This window comes from Vicugna pacos, chromosome 17, assembly GCF_048564905.1.
Source record: "Vicugna pacos chromosome 17, VicPac4, whole genome shotgun sequence".
NCBI lineage: Eukaryota > Metazoa > Chordata > Mammalia > Artiodactyla > Camelidae > Vicugna > Vicugna pacos.
The window spans coordinates 20,642,149-20,659,696 of record NC_133003.1 but is presented as its reverse complement, the minus strand read 5'-3'; the positions used below and the strand labels follow the sequence as shown (position 1 = coordinate 20,659,696).

Genomic DNA, 17,548 nt, shown 5'->3' with positions numbered 1-17,548 from the left:
AAAAATGGCTACCAGCAGTCCAGGTATATCCTTATGGCTCAAGATCCAAAATATCTATATATCAGATTTCCCCAGAGGACTTTGGGTCAGCTTGAGTTACAAGTGTACTTGTTTGGCCAGGAAAGCAAAATACCACTATGAACAGCCACACCAGGACCACCTGGAAGGGACCACGGTGGTTCCCTTTAGAAGGGATGCAGACAAATCTTGGAGGCTACTCTGTTTGGCCTTTGACACCTTAGCTATGCTCTAGCTGCCCTCTCTGAAGAACTGCTGCCCCCCGTAAGTGTGTTCCAGCCAAGTTGGTGTGCTCCTTACTTTCCCATTCTTACACCCATGGTCTTAACTCCTGTTTTGCTCTACTGGATATCTTCTCCACTTTGTCTCTTTCTCAGTCTCCCAACCCTATTTAATTACATCCTCCTAACTATCCTTCCAGGTCCAATTAAGTTCTAATCTCATATGGTAAGTACTCCATATCATCCCATGGCCATGCTATATGATCTTTCTTTAAACTCCAGTAGCAACACTTACTTGAGTACTTGCTATTGTAGACACTAATCCTACAGAAACCAAACCAGTGGTTTCTTGGTTATGACACCAAAAGCACAAGTGACCAAAAACATTAGATAAACTAGACTCCATCAAAATTAAAAACTTTGTGCTCATCAAGAAAGTGAACCTCACATTTCAATGATTAAAAAAAAAAACAAGTAGCTCAATTTAAAAATGGGAAAATTATTTGAATAGACATTCTTTGGAGGGAAAACATATACATGATCTTATATAAGCACATGAAATAATACATAACATCATTAGTTCTCAAGGAAATGCAAATCAAAACCATGATGAGATACCACTTCACACCTTTATCTAGAATGGCTAAAAAAGACACATAATAACAGGTTTTGATGAAGCCATCATACATTGCTGATGAGATTGTAAAATGGTACAACCATTTTGGAAAAGTTTGGCTGATCCTCAGAATGTTAAACATAGAATTGCTCTATCACCTAGCAATTCAACTGCTAGGCATGTGTACCCGATAGAATTGAAAACATATGTCCACACAAAAACCTGTACTTGAGTTGTATGAACTATCTGTATATTCTGGAGATTAAACCTTTGTCAGTCGCATAGTTTGCAAATATTTTTTTCCCATTCCGTAGGTTTTCTTTTTGTTTTGTTTATAGTTTCCTTTGCTGTGCAAAAGCTTGTAAGTTTTTTTTTAAATAGCTGAAATTCTTTTTTTTTTTTAAGCTTGTAAGTTTAATTAGGTTCCATTTGTTTATTTTTACTTTTATTTCTATTGCCTTGGTAGACTGCCCTAGGAGGACATTGCTAAGATTTATGTCAGAAAATGTTTTGCCTATGTTTTCATCTAGGAGTTTTGTAGTGTCTTGTCCTACGTTTAAGTTTTTAAGCCATTTTGAGTATTTTTGTGTATGGTGTGAAGGGAACGTTCTAATTTCATTGATTTACATGGGGCTTGTCCAGCCTTTCCAACACCACTTGCTAAAGACTGTCTTTTCACCATTGTATGGCCTTTTTTATGTGTTGTCGGATTCTGTTGGCTAATATTTTGTTGAGAATTTTTGCATTTATGTTCATCAATAATATTGGCCTGCAATTTTCTTTTTTGGTAGTGTCCTGTCTGGTTTTGGTATCAGGGTGATGGTGGCTTCATAGAATGAGTTTTGGTAGAGTTTGGGAAGCATTGGTATGTGTTCTTTGTGTGTTTGATAGAATTCCCCAGTGAAGCCATCTGATCCTGGACTTCTGTTTGAAGGGAGGTTTTTAGATGCTGATTCTATTTCACTTCTGATGATTGGTTTGTTCAAATTGTCTGTTTCTTTTTGATTCAGTTTTGATGGACTGTATCTTTCTAGAAACTTGTCCATTTCTTCTAGGTTGTCCAGTTTGTTGTCATGTACTTGTTCATACTATTCTCTTACAATTTTTTGCATTTCTGTGGTGTTGGTTGTAATTTTTGCATTTTCATTTCTTATTTTCTTTATTTGTGTTCTCTCTCTTTTCTTCTTGGTGAGCTTTGCAAGAGGCTTGTCGATTTTGTTTACTCTCAAAAAACCAGCTCTTGGTTTGATTGATTTTTTTTCTTTTTTTTTTTTATCTCCTTTTTATTTATTTCCTCCCTGATCTTTATTATTTCCTTCTGATGACTTTAGGTTTTGTTTGTTCTTCCTTTTCTAATTCTTTTAGGTGGTAGGTTAGGTTGTTTGAATTTACATTTCAATTAACCTGTTATTTTAAAAAAGCAAAGAAAGCTGTCAAACTATTTTTCTGAAGTAGCTGTACCATTTTACATTCTCTCCAGGAATGAGAGAGGCTTTTGTTTCTCTACATCCTTACAAACTCTTGGTATTTTCAGGGCTTTTGATTATAGCCATTTTGGTGGTTCTGTAGTAGCATCTCATAGTGATTTTAATTTGCATTTCCCTAATGATTCATGATGATGAGGTTTTCATGTGTATATTACCCATCTGTATATTTTCTTTGATGAAAATTGAGTTGTTTGTCTTATAATTGTTGTGTAAGAGATTTCCTTATTACAAGTCTCAACTTTTTATTACTAAAATCAGGGAAACAGGAAACAAAAACTGTACCCATTGTTCATTGCAAGTGTAAATAAAACTAAACAAAAAGGGTGAAATAGCTATTTCCCCACATTAAATGCCTATACACTGTTTTGAACAAACACTGTATGTGCCAATGTTTCTTCTGTGTATAGGTCCTTTCTTAGATTGATGATTTGTAAATATTTCCCCCCAGCCTGGCTTCTCATTTCATTTTCTTAATGGTATCTTGGGAAAACAAGAGTTACACATTTTGATGATGTTTAGTTTATCATTTTTTTCCTTTTATGGATTGTTTTGGTGACATTTCCAAGAAATCTTTGTCTAATCCAAGGTCACAGAGAATTTTCTCCTGTTTTCTACTACAACTTTTTTTGTTTGTTTATTTGTTTTTTTGTTTTTTTGTTTTTTTTAGTTTTAACTCCTTACATTTAGGTCTAATCTATTTGGAGTTAGTTTTTATATATAGTGTGAGTTAAGTGTCCAATTGTTTCTGTACCATTTGTTGAAAAAAGTATCCTTTCCCCCATTGAAAGGCACCTTTATTAAAAATCAATTGACCACAACTGTGTAGGTTTTGTCAGAATTCTGTTCTGTTCTATTTATCTAATGTTTGGCCCTTACCACAATGACTTGGTTTCTGTACATTTATTGTAACTTTTGAAATCAAGTACTCTAACTCTTCCAACTTGATTATCTTCAAAATTATTTTAGCTATTCTGTTTTTTGCACTTCCATACCAATTATGGAGTGAGCTGATATCTTTCAAAAATTCTGCTTGGATTTTTTAAAAAATTATAATTGCCTTGAATGTATTGGTCAGTTTGAGTATAGCCATCTTAACAATACTGAGTCTTGCATTGATGAACATGGTATATTTCTCCATTTATTTAGATCTGACTTTTTAAAAAATTCCAATTCCAAAAAATTGAAGTGATTACCTTTGACAGTTTGTCCAATTTTATACTTATATTTTGGTGGATAAGATTCATCAATTTTTTCATGTGTACGTCACCAGAAGTCCTTCTGCAGTATGTTTAATCTTATGGCAACCTTAATGCTTCCAATTCTTTGATTATTTCCTTCTATCTTAAAAATTTTTTTAAAAAGGTTTTCTTCAGAGGCACTATCCAGGTATGATAGTGTTATATTGTAGTAGCTGTAATACTTGTAGAAACTCAACTCTAGTGGAGGGGAAAACAGTGGTACCTTATAATTTTTGTTTCCTGTTTCTATTTGAAGGGTCTCCAACTGAATTCCTTGAAGAGAAAATGGCCTATCAGGGCTATCAAAACAATCAGAACTGGCCAGAAGATACAAACTTTTGCTTTGAACCCGAGCAGGTGGTGAATCCTATCCAGACTGGTAAGTGGAAGGCTTGCTCATGAATGCTGAATGTGAACTATCACATAAACGTGAAAAGGCCACAATCACTACTCAAGTAAAACATTTCAACTCAGTAAACACAACCAAGGTATAATTATTTCCCCCGAACATTTAGTTGACCCTTCTCTCTAATTTGTCCCTTCTTCTGAGACAGGTACCCCTCTATTCCTCTCCCCTTCAGAACCTGTTTTGAGTACATTAACTGAAATTCATTTAACTCTGCCACATATATATTATCCTCATTTGACAAAAGGGAAAACTAATATACACAATTTCTATAAAATTCAAACTAGTTTATAGAGACAAAGAAAAAAAAAGCATAACTGTAGTTGCCTAGAGCTGGAAGTGGTGGGATGGCTAGATTGCAGAAGGACCTCAAAGCAGTAGTAGCATTGATACCTCCATGTCAGAGGTAACCTAGTTGAGAGCCCAGGGTATTTGTTTCCAGTTGTGTATGGCTTCTTTTTTGCCATCTAATTTATAAGGTGCTCATAACTGGTTCCAAATGATCTAATACTTGATGCTTTGTACCATTCTCCAGTTATTGGCTATCCTAGACATACGTAATTTTTTAAAAACAGCTTTTTTGAAATATAATCCACATATCATACAGTTCACCCATTGCAAGTGTAAAGTGTACAATTTAGTGGATTTTAGTGTATTTACATGTATATATAGCCATCACCAGAGTCTATTTTAGAATATTTGTATCACCTCAAAAAGAAACCCAGTACTGTTTAGGTATATCACCACCTGTCTCCTTATCTGCCTCTCCCCTAAGCAACCACTAATCTACTTTCTGTCTCCATAAATTTATCTATTCTGGAAATTTCATATAAATGGAATCTATTTTGGAAGTATTTATGAAGTATTGGTTTTCATTCTTTAAATGTTTGGTAGAATTTATCAGTAATGCCGTCTCGGCCAGGGCTTTTCTTTGTGAGTAGTATTTAATTACTAATTCAAGGCAGGAAGAAGAGGAACCAGCAAGGGTAATGTCACAGGAATGACCAGTTTGGGTTGGAGAAAACCCAGATGAGTATAATGTCCTGAAAGTCAGGCATGGTAGCCAACCTCCAAGATGGTTCCAGTGATCACCACCTCCTGGTATTCACACCCTTCTGTAGTTGCCTCCCATGTTATACCAGGCTTGGTCTGTGTGACCAATAGAATAGATGACAGAAATAATGGTATGCCATTTCTAGGATTAGGTTACAAAAGACATTGCAGTCTCCATGTTGACCACAGTGGGTTTACTCACCCAGCTACTGTGGAAAGGCACACATGGGGGAGGAACAGAGGCCTCCAGTCAACAGCCATGTGGTTAAGCATTATAGACTTGAGCATTAGTTGTGCTTTTAGTTTTTGTTGGATAATCAAATCTTACAGGATGTGAGATTACTCATTTTTAACTTGTAACAAATGAATTAATGACTGTTTGGTTTCTTACCATGTTCAGCCACACGTTATCTCAACTTATTTAACTTACTGTTGACAACACACATGTAACTCATCATTATTCATCATAAGATAATAAGGAGTGCTAATCTTCTTAGTTAAATTCCTTCCTTATTCCAGATCCCTTTAAGATGCACCATGATGATGGCCTGGAAGATTTGCTCTTTCTCCCCAGTGGAACAACCAGTACTTCATCATTTACAGAACAAAATGATCCCCTGAAAGACAGTTATGGTATGACTTCTCCAGCTGGATTTATTTCTTAACTCCGAACAATTAATATTGCCTTTCACCTATCACCTTTGAAGTTAACCACTAGGCAAAACCATGTTTAGGGTCTCTGGCTCTGATAAGGCTCTTCCTAGATTAATCACAGGAGAGAATTCACAATTGGGCTGCTCGGGGTCTGCTCACCTCCTCTTATGGGATCTTGAATCCTATATCCTAGGCCAGATTCTCTGTCTACATTTTACTAGCTCATGGCCTTGGTCAAGTTATGTCCTCCCTAAACTTTGGTTTCCTTATCTATCAAATGGGGCCAACACTGGTTCTTACCTTAAAGATGTGGTGATGATTAAATAAAATTATGTAAAAGCACGTAGTGTCTGGTACATAGTAAACATTTAACAGATCTTAGTTATCAACTAGTAGTATCCTCATTCCGGGTTTTGTATAAGTTTTAACATGAACATGGCCAAGATGCTGTCTGGCAGGCAAAACTTTACCTCTGCCTTCTTAGGTTTTCAGTTGAGACTCTAATAAAAAGACCGATTAATAAGGGGAAAAAAACAAATAGTTTATTAACAAGTGCGGCATACGTCACATGGGAGGAAAGTAAGTCAAAGTGGTAGCTTAGAAATTCGGTTTATATAATATCCTCAACAAAGACTAATAAATTTGTAGAAAAATGACAGGACAGAGGAAAGCAATTTTATACTTCCAAGAATCATACTGTGGGAAGGTAAATGTATGGAAGGAAACTGCTGGAGTCAGATTTGTTTGCAGATTCCTCTGGCGCCCTCTCTGGCCTGATAAGAGTCTCCCTCCAATAAAGGGAAATTTATATCCTGCCTTTAGGCAGAAAAGAGGGGAAGCTTTTTCTGGGTTTGCTGTTCGTTTAATTGCCTTCAGCTCGAAATTTTTATGTCAAAGAAATGTATTTTGGGGTGACGTAGTCTGCTTTCCTTCAGTACACATCATCAGTAAGTCTCGCTTCAAATAATGCTTATGATTTTGTATTTGTAAAGATCCTGGCTAATAATATGTTTCATTTATGCTTTTCTTTGGACTAAAGTTCTCTTTGGAGAAGGATGTTAAGTGAGTTGACTTTGATGGTATCCACCTAGTCTCCTCATATTTTGAATTTTGGCTTTGACGCCTGTTTTTTCAGCTCACTAGCTAGTCAGTCATTTAGTTGCATTGATTTCATTCTTTACAGCATCTTTTTTCTCTTCCTTTATGCTCCCTCTGCTTTACCCCAGTGCAAACCCCTATCACTTCATACCTAGACCACTTTCGTTGTCTCCTAACAGACTTCCTACTCCCTTTTAAAATTAATTCCAAACATATGTACTGTACTGATCACCCTAAGGTGATCCTTTTTCTGCATTCATTTTCTCATTTTCATGATGAAGACCGTAAGACAGCCTAATTTTTTCTCCCTTCAAGTCCATTTTTCTCTGGCTTTCCAGATCTTTCTTCTATTGTTTGTTCTAATCCTGTTCCCTCTCTAGTATACAGGATCTGTTTGATCTCATAGTCCCAGAAACGTTCTTGTTCTGTTGGTATCTTCATACTTTTCTTTGCTCAATAGTCTCCATCCTTGAAAGTGACTACTTTCTTCTCTCTTCCTGCTCTCACTTCTCCTCTGAACCTTCTGTAACTATTCTTTTCCTCATGGTGGTTTTTAAACTTCTTTTTCTTGGTAGCTTTTTTTTTTTTAATTGTAGTATAGTCAGTTTACAGTGTTGGTCAATTTCTGGTGTACAGCATAATGTTTCAGTCATACATATACATACATATATCCATTTTCATATTTTCCATTAAAGGTTGCTACAAGATATTGAATATAGTTTGCTGTGCTATACAGTATAAACTTGTTGTGTTTTTGACCTCTTGTAGCATTTAGTCCATACTGTACAGTTTGCATTATTTGATATATGTCTGTCTTGTTTCTCTAGCTAGGTTGTAATAATCTATTTTTTTCTTTTCTTTTCTTTTCTTTTTTTAACATTTTTTATTGAGTTATAGTCATTTTACAATGTTGTGTCAAATTCCAGTGTAGAGCACAATTTTTCAGTTTTACATGAACGTACATATATTCATTGTCCCATTTTTTTTGCTGTGAGCTACCTCAAGACCTTGTATATATCTCCCTGTGCTATATAGTATACTCTTGTTTATATGTTCTACATTTTGAAATCCCGGTCTGTCCCTTCCCACCCCCAAGGTTGTAATAATCTTGATGGCAAGGACCATGTGATATTAAATCTCATATGATATTATGCCTGGCAGATGACAGCATAATAATAATACTTTTTTACATTTGTCTAGTTCTTAATAATACACAAACCATTTTCACAAAATTGTATTCTAATGTTGGAAGGGAGGTGGTAATCTCATGGTACAAATGAGGAAATGAAGACTCACAATCCCTTACTATACATTAGGTTCTGTAGGTTGTGATCTTAGAGCTAGAGCTCATCCTTTTGTATTTTGAATCTTTGTAAAACCTTATAGAAGGTGGCCAGTCAGTGTTGACTAATGGCATGACAGCCTGACAGTTAGCCCAGACCTAAGAATGTCAGTGGTTTTTTTACTGTGAAACTTTCTTGCTTTGTTTCTCATTGGTCCTTTTGGCCTGTGTCTTTATGGCAATATATAAAGCTGATTTGAAATATTGTATGTCCTTTTCCTCCAGGGTTGACTGAGTTTCAAAAATGTGTTTTAATATTAGGTCTGTTTCCCTGCGACACGTTTGCTCCTGCAGCTGTTGCCCCTCAGGGCTGGTCTGTGGAAGCTCCGAATCCTCCACACTTGGAGTCCCTCATTTCCCTGGAGGCCATTACACAACCTCTGCAGCCCACAGCAGGTAAATTATTCGAATCCCTCCTTATCACTTAATAGTTACAGGTTCAATCATCAGTATAAATCATCAGACATTTTTTAGCTATGTACAGCAGTATAGATAAAAATTTCCAACTATCACAAATGTTTTTAAACTTAAATTACTGATCTCACAACTGAAGGAATTAAATTGTAGTTGAAGTACAACACTTGGGGTTAATGGGCAAAAATAATCCCTTTGTAATTAGTGCAAATTTAGAACTCTGGGGAGTTTTCTTGATCTCCCACAGATTCCCTTTCTGACACTAATTGTGTACCTGAGTTGTTTGTTTTTTAGACTCATGGGTTTTTTTCCCTCTCCTATGCCTTTCCTTCTTTACTGTTTGTTCTGCCATCAATTTATTCTGCTAAGTATTGAGACTGTCAAAGAGTAGGCACAAATGCATTAACTGGACGACTTCTTAGTTAAATTTACAGTATTATGATCACAAAAGCCACACACTCTTGTGTCTTAAGCAAGTGAGTTTTGAATGAAGAGCTATGAACAGACAGTGATGGATCCTAAACTTTCAACTTACTTTCCTTAGAGCCAGCTGATATAGAAATGACATCAGCAGAAGAGAGAACACCAACAAAAGCATTGGAAGTAATAATGGGACTGAACGCTTCTGACGTGGCACCATCTAGAGAATCAGAGATAGTCCCAGCCAAGGACGTGGCCCCAGCCTCAGAAACAGAGGTGGCATTGACTAAAGACATGGAACCACCAACCAAATCAGATACAGCCCTAGTCAAGGACATGGGAATGGAGGAAGCCCTGGTTAAGGATGTTGTATTGCCCACAGAAACAGAGGTAGCCCCAGCCAAGGACATAACACTGATCAAAGAAACAGAGAGGACACCACCTGTAAAAATGGATTTGGCCCCAGCTGATGGTGTGGCACCACCCACAGACAGAGAGATGACCTCAGCCAAGGATGTAGCATCACTCTCAGAAATAGGGGTAGCCCTGGCTAAGGATGTTGTGTCATCCACAGAAATAGCCTCAGCCAAGGAGGTAGCCTTGTCCTCAGAAACAGAAGTGACCCTGACTGGGGACATGGCACTACCTACAGAAACAGAAGTGGCCCCAGTCAAGGATGTGACTCCAACTCCAGAAACAGAAGTCACCCTAGTCAAGGACATGACTCCACCCCCAGAAATCAAGATGTCCCTGGGCAAGGATGTAGCTCCACCTGAAACAGAGGTGGCCCCAGTCAAGGACATGGTTTCACCTCCAGAAACAGAGATGGCCCTGGGCAAGGATGTGGCTCTGCCCTCAGAAACAGAAAAGGCCCTGGGCAAGGACGTGGTTTCACCTCTGGAAACAGAGATGGCCCCAGGCAAGAATGTGGCTCTGTCCCCAGAAACAGAAATGGCCCTGGGCAAGGATGTGGTTTCACCTCCAGAAACGGAGGTAACCCTGGCTGAGGATGTTGCTCTGCCCCCTGGAGCAGAAGTGACCCTGGCCAGCAATGTGGCTCCAACCAAGAATGTTGCAGCATCCTCAGAAGCAGAGGCGGCACCGGTTCCAGTCAAGGACTTGGAAATTGCACAAGCACAGGAAGAAACAAGTGAGGATTCCCAGCTGGAATCTCTCCAGGTCGAGGGACAGTCAGCTGCACCTACTCTCATGATTTCACCAGGTATGGGCTGGAACTTACTTGCAGTATTTCTGTCTACCAAGGTGTAGTCTCCAGAGGGTAAGGGACAAACATCATGCCAGGTAAAATGAGAGTCACACTAGTAGTTTGAAGGTCTCATTCCTACTCTCCTTGACAATTCTTTCTTACCTTCACCTTCCTCCAGCCTCCAGCCCCTCCATCCTTGTTCTCTACTTATCTTCCTGTTTTTCTCATAGATAATCAAAGCAATAAAAGAGAACATTCACAAACTTCCTCTTCCTCGTCTAGCTAGCTCCTTGTATCTGGATCCATCCACTCTGCCTCTCTCCTGTTGCTAAGTGTAGACTGTCCCTGCTCCTAGTCATTAAGGGCGGCATTTTGTCTGCACTAGATCCAGTCTGTCTGGCCTACTGAAGCGTACTGCCCTAGCCATTCTGTCTTTTCCTACTTCTCACCGATTTTTCCCCTTTCCATTGGATCATTTCCAGCAACATACAAAACGTTTGGGGTTTTTTTCTGTCGTTAAAAAAAAAAAACCCTCTCAACCCTTCTTCCCTTCCTCTACCAACCAGCACTCTTATTTCTCAAAAGCGCTCATAGGTGCATCCCTCATTCTTCCAAAACTATTCTCATTTCTAATTTCTAGAAGGTGGAAAAATAGCTGAAGTAGTGCCTCTCTGAAACCTGTGTGGTTTTTACTGTTACCTTTAGAACCAGCCACAGCCACGGGCCAAAAGTACAGCTTGCCAGCAGGTGAGGATTCTATGTTCGAGAAACTAGAGCAAAAGAAACTGTTGAGTAGTCCACCTTCTGAACTTTCTTCAGAGACCTCAGGTAAGTTACAAAAACAAGTGGAGTCTTTGAAGCCACTTAACCTGGAAGAGATGGGGTAATGGTAGAATCCACTGATCCTGGTTATAAGGTGGTCGTCTGCAGGATTGTTTGTGAAGTTGGCCCCTTTCCTTAGACAGATTTTGTCTTGTTTAGGCAGAGAGTCAGCTTGTTACATATTTAAAAATCATCACTATACCAACCTAGGAAATCTAATCCAGCTCACCTTGTCACTCTTCTATCCTGTGTGGTCTGAGGCAGGTTATTTAACCCTCCTGTATCTGTTTATTCAGCTGTGAGGTGAATGCATTGGTCAAATGTTCTGTAACTACTGCTTATAGTGAGTTCCATGGCCCTACAACATCTGCATTGCCTGGGAGCTCATTAGAAAGGCAGGACCTTGGGCTCCACCTCAGGCCTTCCACCAAGATACGCATTTTAACAAGTTCCCCAGAAAATTTTCATATACATTAAACTGCCCTGATATTTTCTAACTTGAAAGTCCAGTTAATCAGTGAACTTTCCACATTTTTGATGGTAAGCCAGAAACATGGGCATATGAGTAACAACTTAGTGATTCTCTGCTTACTTTTCTATGACTTTGATCAGAATGTGAACCTGAGGACAGGAACCAAGACACTTAACTTCAAATCTCTAGCACTTTGCATATTGTCTAGCACCACATAGGAGCTAAATAAATACAGGATGTTTTAAAATGTTGTTGTAGTGAATCAACACATCAATAAAGATATATCAAGTCCTTATTGTGTATAAAATATACTATGATGAGCACAGATATTTAACCTGGGTCCTAGCCCTTATGTTATCATATTACAGCCTGGATAGTGAGAGATATTCCCAGGCATAAACTCTGAAACCAAAGATTTCTCTAATAATTGAATTAAATAGTATAAGAAATGGCATTGAATAGCTGCTGATTAATTGCCAAAATAAATGTTATACATGCTGTGAGTTGTTAAAGCCCAACTATTCTTTGAGAGAAGCAAACATTGGCCTGAGATGTTCAATGAAGAGTAGGATTTGGAGGACATTGGAGGGGTAAAGACAAGAACAAAAGTCACATTTATATATTTTAGTATTCTTTGAAGTCATTTATTGGGTCAGACTTGACAAGAAGTGTCCTAGACCTGCTCTGAATGAGACTCTTTTTCCAGGATCTTAGATCCATACTGCATTGACTTAAAGGCAGGAGGTTGGACCAGTTGACTTCCTGAAACTTGTCCAAGAGTTTTATTCATTGTTTAATTGTTTTAATTAATTACCCTACTTGGCATTATGTATGTATCTTTGTCTTTTGGGAAGTACTTTTAACAACAGAACATTGAAATCTAACACATTTGTCTTTCAAAGTAGGAGGCTCTGGTTCTAGAATGTGAATTTCTGGTTGGTCAGAATATTAATTCAGTTTTTTTCTTTTTCTTTTCTTTCTTCCTTTTTTTCTTTCTTTTTTTAAGTAGCATAATTTTGTCCTTCTGGTCTGCTTCCCAAAATGGATCTGGTTAGTTTAACAAGTAATAGTGTAATATTGGTGACAGATCCTTAGAATTGTAATTTCTTAGAATAGTAAAATCATAATATTAAATTCAATTAACTAATCAGTGTCCCCAAAAAGAGATAAGAGCTTACCATGTTGTTATTCTCTTGGGAATTACATAGCTATTTAAAATAAAAGCAAATATAAATAAGTATCAAATGAGATTTATAGGCAGGAAGTGCTTATTATACAGATTAGAAGATCTCTGTTTGAATTTCTTTTCTCAAGTTTCAAATATTTTGTAAATATGTTTAGTGAAACTTCTTTACCTGAGATGAGGATCTTTGTTAAATAGTTGCTATTCCCAGTTAAGAGTGAGAAATGTTTCAGAAAAAATGTTTTCCTAAATGAATCAGTATGTGGGTTGGTGAAAATAGACTACTTAAATGAGTCACTAAATGGATTTTTTTTTTTAAAGAAACAATAACAAGGAGTTTTCTGTTTGGAATTTTAGCCAGCTTCATGTATTGCAGGTACCCCTCCCACACAAGCCAAACAAGCGTGCAGACCCAGTGACCGCAGGTCCACTCGGCCCAGGCCTGCCAGGGTCCCTCCTGAGCTGCTGGGAGGCTCTTCTCCACGGAAGACTCTTGATCCTGGGCTGGGCCTCTGCCCTTTGTCTGAGTTGGGTTGGGTTTCTGGTTCATCTTCCTGTAGTGAGCCTGGGAACCAGAGGAAAACTATTCACGGTGGCTTCCTTGAACCCCAGAGGGATCTTGGCAGGGAGGCCTGGGATATATATGAAAGCACACCAATGATGATGAAGAAAAAAAAGAAGAAACCAAAGCAGAAGAGATATTCTCAGCCCCGGGATGGGGGTCCTTGGGATGATGATAATGCAGGCATGCCTAAAGGTCATCCCTTTGCCACTGACCCACAAAAATCAGGTGTTCTTCCCAGCCAGCCTACCATGGTGGGCACAGAACATGGACTGGTGTCCAGAGAAAACTTGAAAAAGGAATGTGACATTGACTCCAAACCAGCCAAACTGGCAGCTGAGAACTTGTCCTCAGAGAGCATCAGCACTCCTTCATGTCCTTTGCAAGAACTCCTGAAAACTGCAGGGAATTCTCAGCCCAGACTGAGCGTGGCGGCAGAGGTCAAAGATAACAAGTCAATCCTACAGAGCCAAGATGAGTGCAGACCACAGCCTGCACCGCCCCTCCAGACTCCTGTGGGTAAAAGCCAGGCAGTAGGTCCCCGCAATCTGAAAGGACCTCTGACGGAGGTTTCTGCATACAATGTAGAAATTCCTTTGGAGATCAGACCCAAAGAGGGTTGTTTTCCTCTCTTGGACCAAAAGCCTATGGGTGGAGTCTCAAAATCCACAGAAGCAAAAGAACTGCCTAATTTGATACCCACTTTGACTACAGATAATCCATTAGAAAGCAGTCTAAAAGAAGTAAATGATGAAAATGAAATGACTAAACAGCACAATGACAAACAGAAAGAGTTTTCTGAAGGAGGTGAACAGGTTAAAGAACTAAAAAAGGAAGCTATTCCCAAGCAAAGACACGAGAACAGCATCTTTGCTTCCGAGCAGCTGCAGGACAAGGTGTTAGTTCAGGGTCCAGGGCTAGGGAATGAACCACTAAAGAGAATGGCAGGTGATGTTAAAAGCAGGAAGGGAAGGGGAAGTTCTACAAAAGTGAGAGCAAGTTCTGGAAAGGAGAGAGCGAGGTCTGAGCTGCCGTTCCATCCAGACAGCCAGAAGGACAGTGGGGCTGTTCTTGTGCCAGAGGAGCCAGCCCCTAAAGCTGAAAGAATGACGGCTGAGGATAAAAGTGAGGAGCTAGGGCCGGATTTCCCAAAGCAACCAGGGACCCTGGCTGATCTCACTGAGGGGGTGGTGGCGGGGGAGCCTAAGGAGATGACTGACCTGAGGGTGGCAGGCCCTTTGCAGCCGTTGACTCTCTGGGGACATGGGTCAGATGTGATTCAGACTTCTGTTGTTAGGACAGAAAGGGGAGCCATGGCCACAGGTAGGGGTATCGGCAACCAGAGCGAGCAGGAAAAGTGTCCTTGGATGGATCATGAGGCAGCTCCCTGGATTTCTGAAAAGCCTAAAAAACGAAGCAGTGACGGCAGAAATAAAAAGTTTAAAAATAATTATTCCACACAGTCCACTAGAATGGAGAGGAAGGAAGAACTCCTCACCCCACCTTTTGTAGGGAAGGATGGAGGGGTCGCTAGCACTCACCATCAGAACAGGCAGGCAGAATTCCCTCTCCCCATCAGTCCTGACCCTTTGTTCTCAGGTACATCAGGTGCACCGGCTGGGGAGGTTGTTGACCGAAAGGGTGGAAAGACTAAGGCTGATCCTTTTGAGCTTGGGGCTCTTGGCGGGAACAAAACAAATACAATCAAGAATTCTGCTATTACTGAACCAACTACCAAGGTGACAGATTTGAGCTGCCAAGACCAAATCCAGGGAGCAGGACTTGTTCTTTCAGTACTGTCTGAGGAGAATAAGATAGATGCAGCGAAGGGACACACTGCAGTGGCTGACAAACCAAATGCGAGGAGTAATGATGGAATAAGCAAACAGGTTAAAAATAGTTTCCCCGAGGAACACGTTCTGGAGAATAAGAGAGATGCAACAAAAATACTTGTTCCCATGGAAACCATAGGGGACCACAGAATTGAGGGAATGAGCTATGTGGATGAAAATAGAAATATCACATTCACCTGCCCCAGAACACCAGCAGGGTTGATGAATAAGTCAGTCCCTCTAGAGGCTCAGGAATCAGCAGCCTGTGGAAAACTTCCCACTCCTCCTCAAGTAGTAAAGGAAAGTGATTCACTTCCAGACACCTTGGCAGAAAGTAGCCAAGAGACAGCTCCAGCCCAGATTTCCACAGTTGTAGTGGTAGATAATTGGAGCAAAGATGGAGCTGCAGATGAAGAAAGGCCCAAGGCTCCCTCTGCTGTTACACCCTCTATAAGCACGGGAGGGGTTGCCCCAACTTCTACAGCAGCCGAAGAAACAGTTAACAGTCACGGAGGTAATTGTCTTAAGAACAAAGGAGAGCTTGCTGACCCAATGGCAGATGCAGCAGGGGTAGATAGAGGGCATGTAAGGGGAGAATCTGAGTCTGTGGTGCCCAGTGCTGCGTCTCAGCACTCAGCAGAGAAAATCACAGAGCCGGCAGAGGGGCGCCTTCCTCCTGGAGTGCCAGTAGGAGACCAGAGCCTGGCAGGTGAAGTCAGGGTCCCACAAGCACGTGCAGATAGGAGTAATTTCCCAACATGTCCAGTAAATAAAAGGAAAGAATCTGAGGAAGGTTCTGCTGCAGTTCCAATTCCTAACTTACTGGGAGACAAAACACAAAAGCCCCCTTTCCGTGAGGACCAAAATGCTAGAGAGAGAGAGTCCAAGGGCCCAGATAGTTTGATTATGGAGGTAGGTGGGCCTCCAAAAAGTGAAAAAGCTAAATTGGAAGAAATCAGTCTGGCTTCTGAAATCACAGAATTAGAATCTGTTTCCTTGGCACCACCAGAACTACAGTCTAATGTCTTCAGTGGCAGAGTTGAAGCAACTCCTTCCAGGGTGGTAGATAAGTTAGTAGTGACTGCTTCCAAGTCTCCTCAAGTGCCAGAACCTAAAGATAAGACCTTGGAGGCGCCTGAGAAAATGACAGAAAAATCTGAACCAAAGGCACCGGGAGAAGGGAAGAAGGAAGATAAAGGCAGAATGGCAGAACCGATGAAAGGCTACATGAGACCCACCAAGTCTCGAGGTCTTACTCCACTTTTGCCAAAGTCTACAGTCCAGGAGCGAGAGAGATCCAAGCAACTCAAGTCCAGTGGTATGAACCTGCCATGCGGAAATGTGTGTGCTTGTGGCTTTTGGTCAGCATCAAAAAGGCAAAGAGCTTGTGCTTTGGTTCCATCCAAACTCTAATCATCCTTGTTAACTGTTGGTTTGTTGGCATGAAAACCGTAACTGCTAATTATGTGTTTCCTGCAGCCAAGGCATGCCTTGTGTCCAGTTTGGGAGGCTGGTGACTTGGTTGCATGCCTTTTTACCCAGCACTGAACCTTGACTTTCAGGGGAAGTTGAATTTCAAACAAGAAATTGTTTAGCAGAAAGCCTATGACCATCCACGAAAATAGTTACTTTTAAGTGTGCCTCCTATGTGTAAAGTTTACAGCCAAAATGTAGTCATTATTTTGTATAAGAATTAATAGGAGGAAAGAAGACATTTCACGTCCAACCGTGTGCATGCTATTTTTTTTGCCCAGTGTATGTATACATTTGTAGCTTGTGTTGGTGGGACTAAGTATCCAAGTTGCCTTTGGATTAAATGGAAATAGAAGGCCCCTTATGAGGAAATGGTAGCCTCCAGCCAGAGTGGTAAGCAGACTTTGTGTGTGTTTCTAGTACTGGGAAATGATCCCTCAGCAGTGCAGCTATGTCTTTTACCAGTTTGTTGCTTACAGCTTTGGCCCACAGTTGCATATGGGTTAGAGTTTGGGCATAGCCTGTGTCCATAAAACAGCCTGTAAAACTTGCAATGTAGGATTCCTCATAATTTTGCCCTTTTTGGCTCTGATCAGTCTACTTGAAATGAGATTGAGATGATTCCTTCAAGATTTATAAATGTCAGCCTCCCCTTCCCCACCACCCCCAAAAAAGTGTTTATCTAATGATGGCTTCTTTGAACCTGACCTTCAAAAAACGTTTCCTAGCCTTTGAGGTTTTTCACCACCTGCAAATGATGCTATTTCTTTATCACTGTTTCCCAGCTTGCATGATGCAGCTACTAACTCCAGAAATGAAAAAGCACTGGTTGGCCATAGCGTAGCCAGTTAGACTTTTGGGCTTCATTATGGGATGGTGTCCTGCATGCTGTGGACTTCTTGTTTTGGGTACAGCTTGTGCTGTGCATGAATTTGTACCCAGTAAGGAACGTGTGTACAGTGTGAATAGAGAATGCTAGAAGTTGTTACTTGAGTAAGACATTCTGAACTTTTCTGTTTTTAATCTTCCT

At 40.0% G+C, this 17,548-nt stretch overlaps 1 protein-coding gene across 1 annotated transcript in view; it reads left to right on the top strand.

The window, feature by feature from the left end:
- Positions 1-17,548, top strand: part of MAP4 (microtubule associated protein 4) — a 146,441-nt gene that overhangs the window by 91,765 nt on the left and 37,128 nt on the right. The window contains 7 exon segments of the mRNA XM_072941191.1: positions 3,837-3,959; positions 5,559-5,672; positions 8,395-8,529; positions 9,092-10,189; positions 10,880-11,006; positions 13,013-13,025; positions 13,027-16,363. Of these exon segments, the coding sequence (XP_072797292.1) occupies positions 3,837-3,959; positions 5,559-5,672; positions 8,395-8,529; positions 9,092-10,189; positions 10,880-11,006; positions 13,013-13,025; positions 13,027-16,363 (4,947 nt within the window).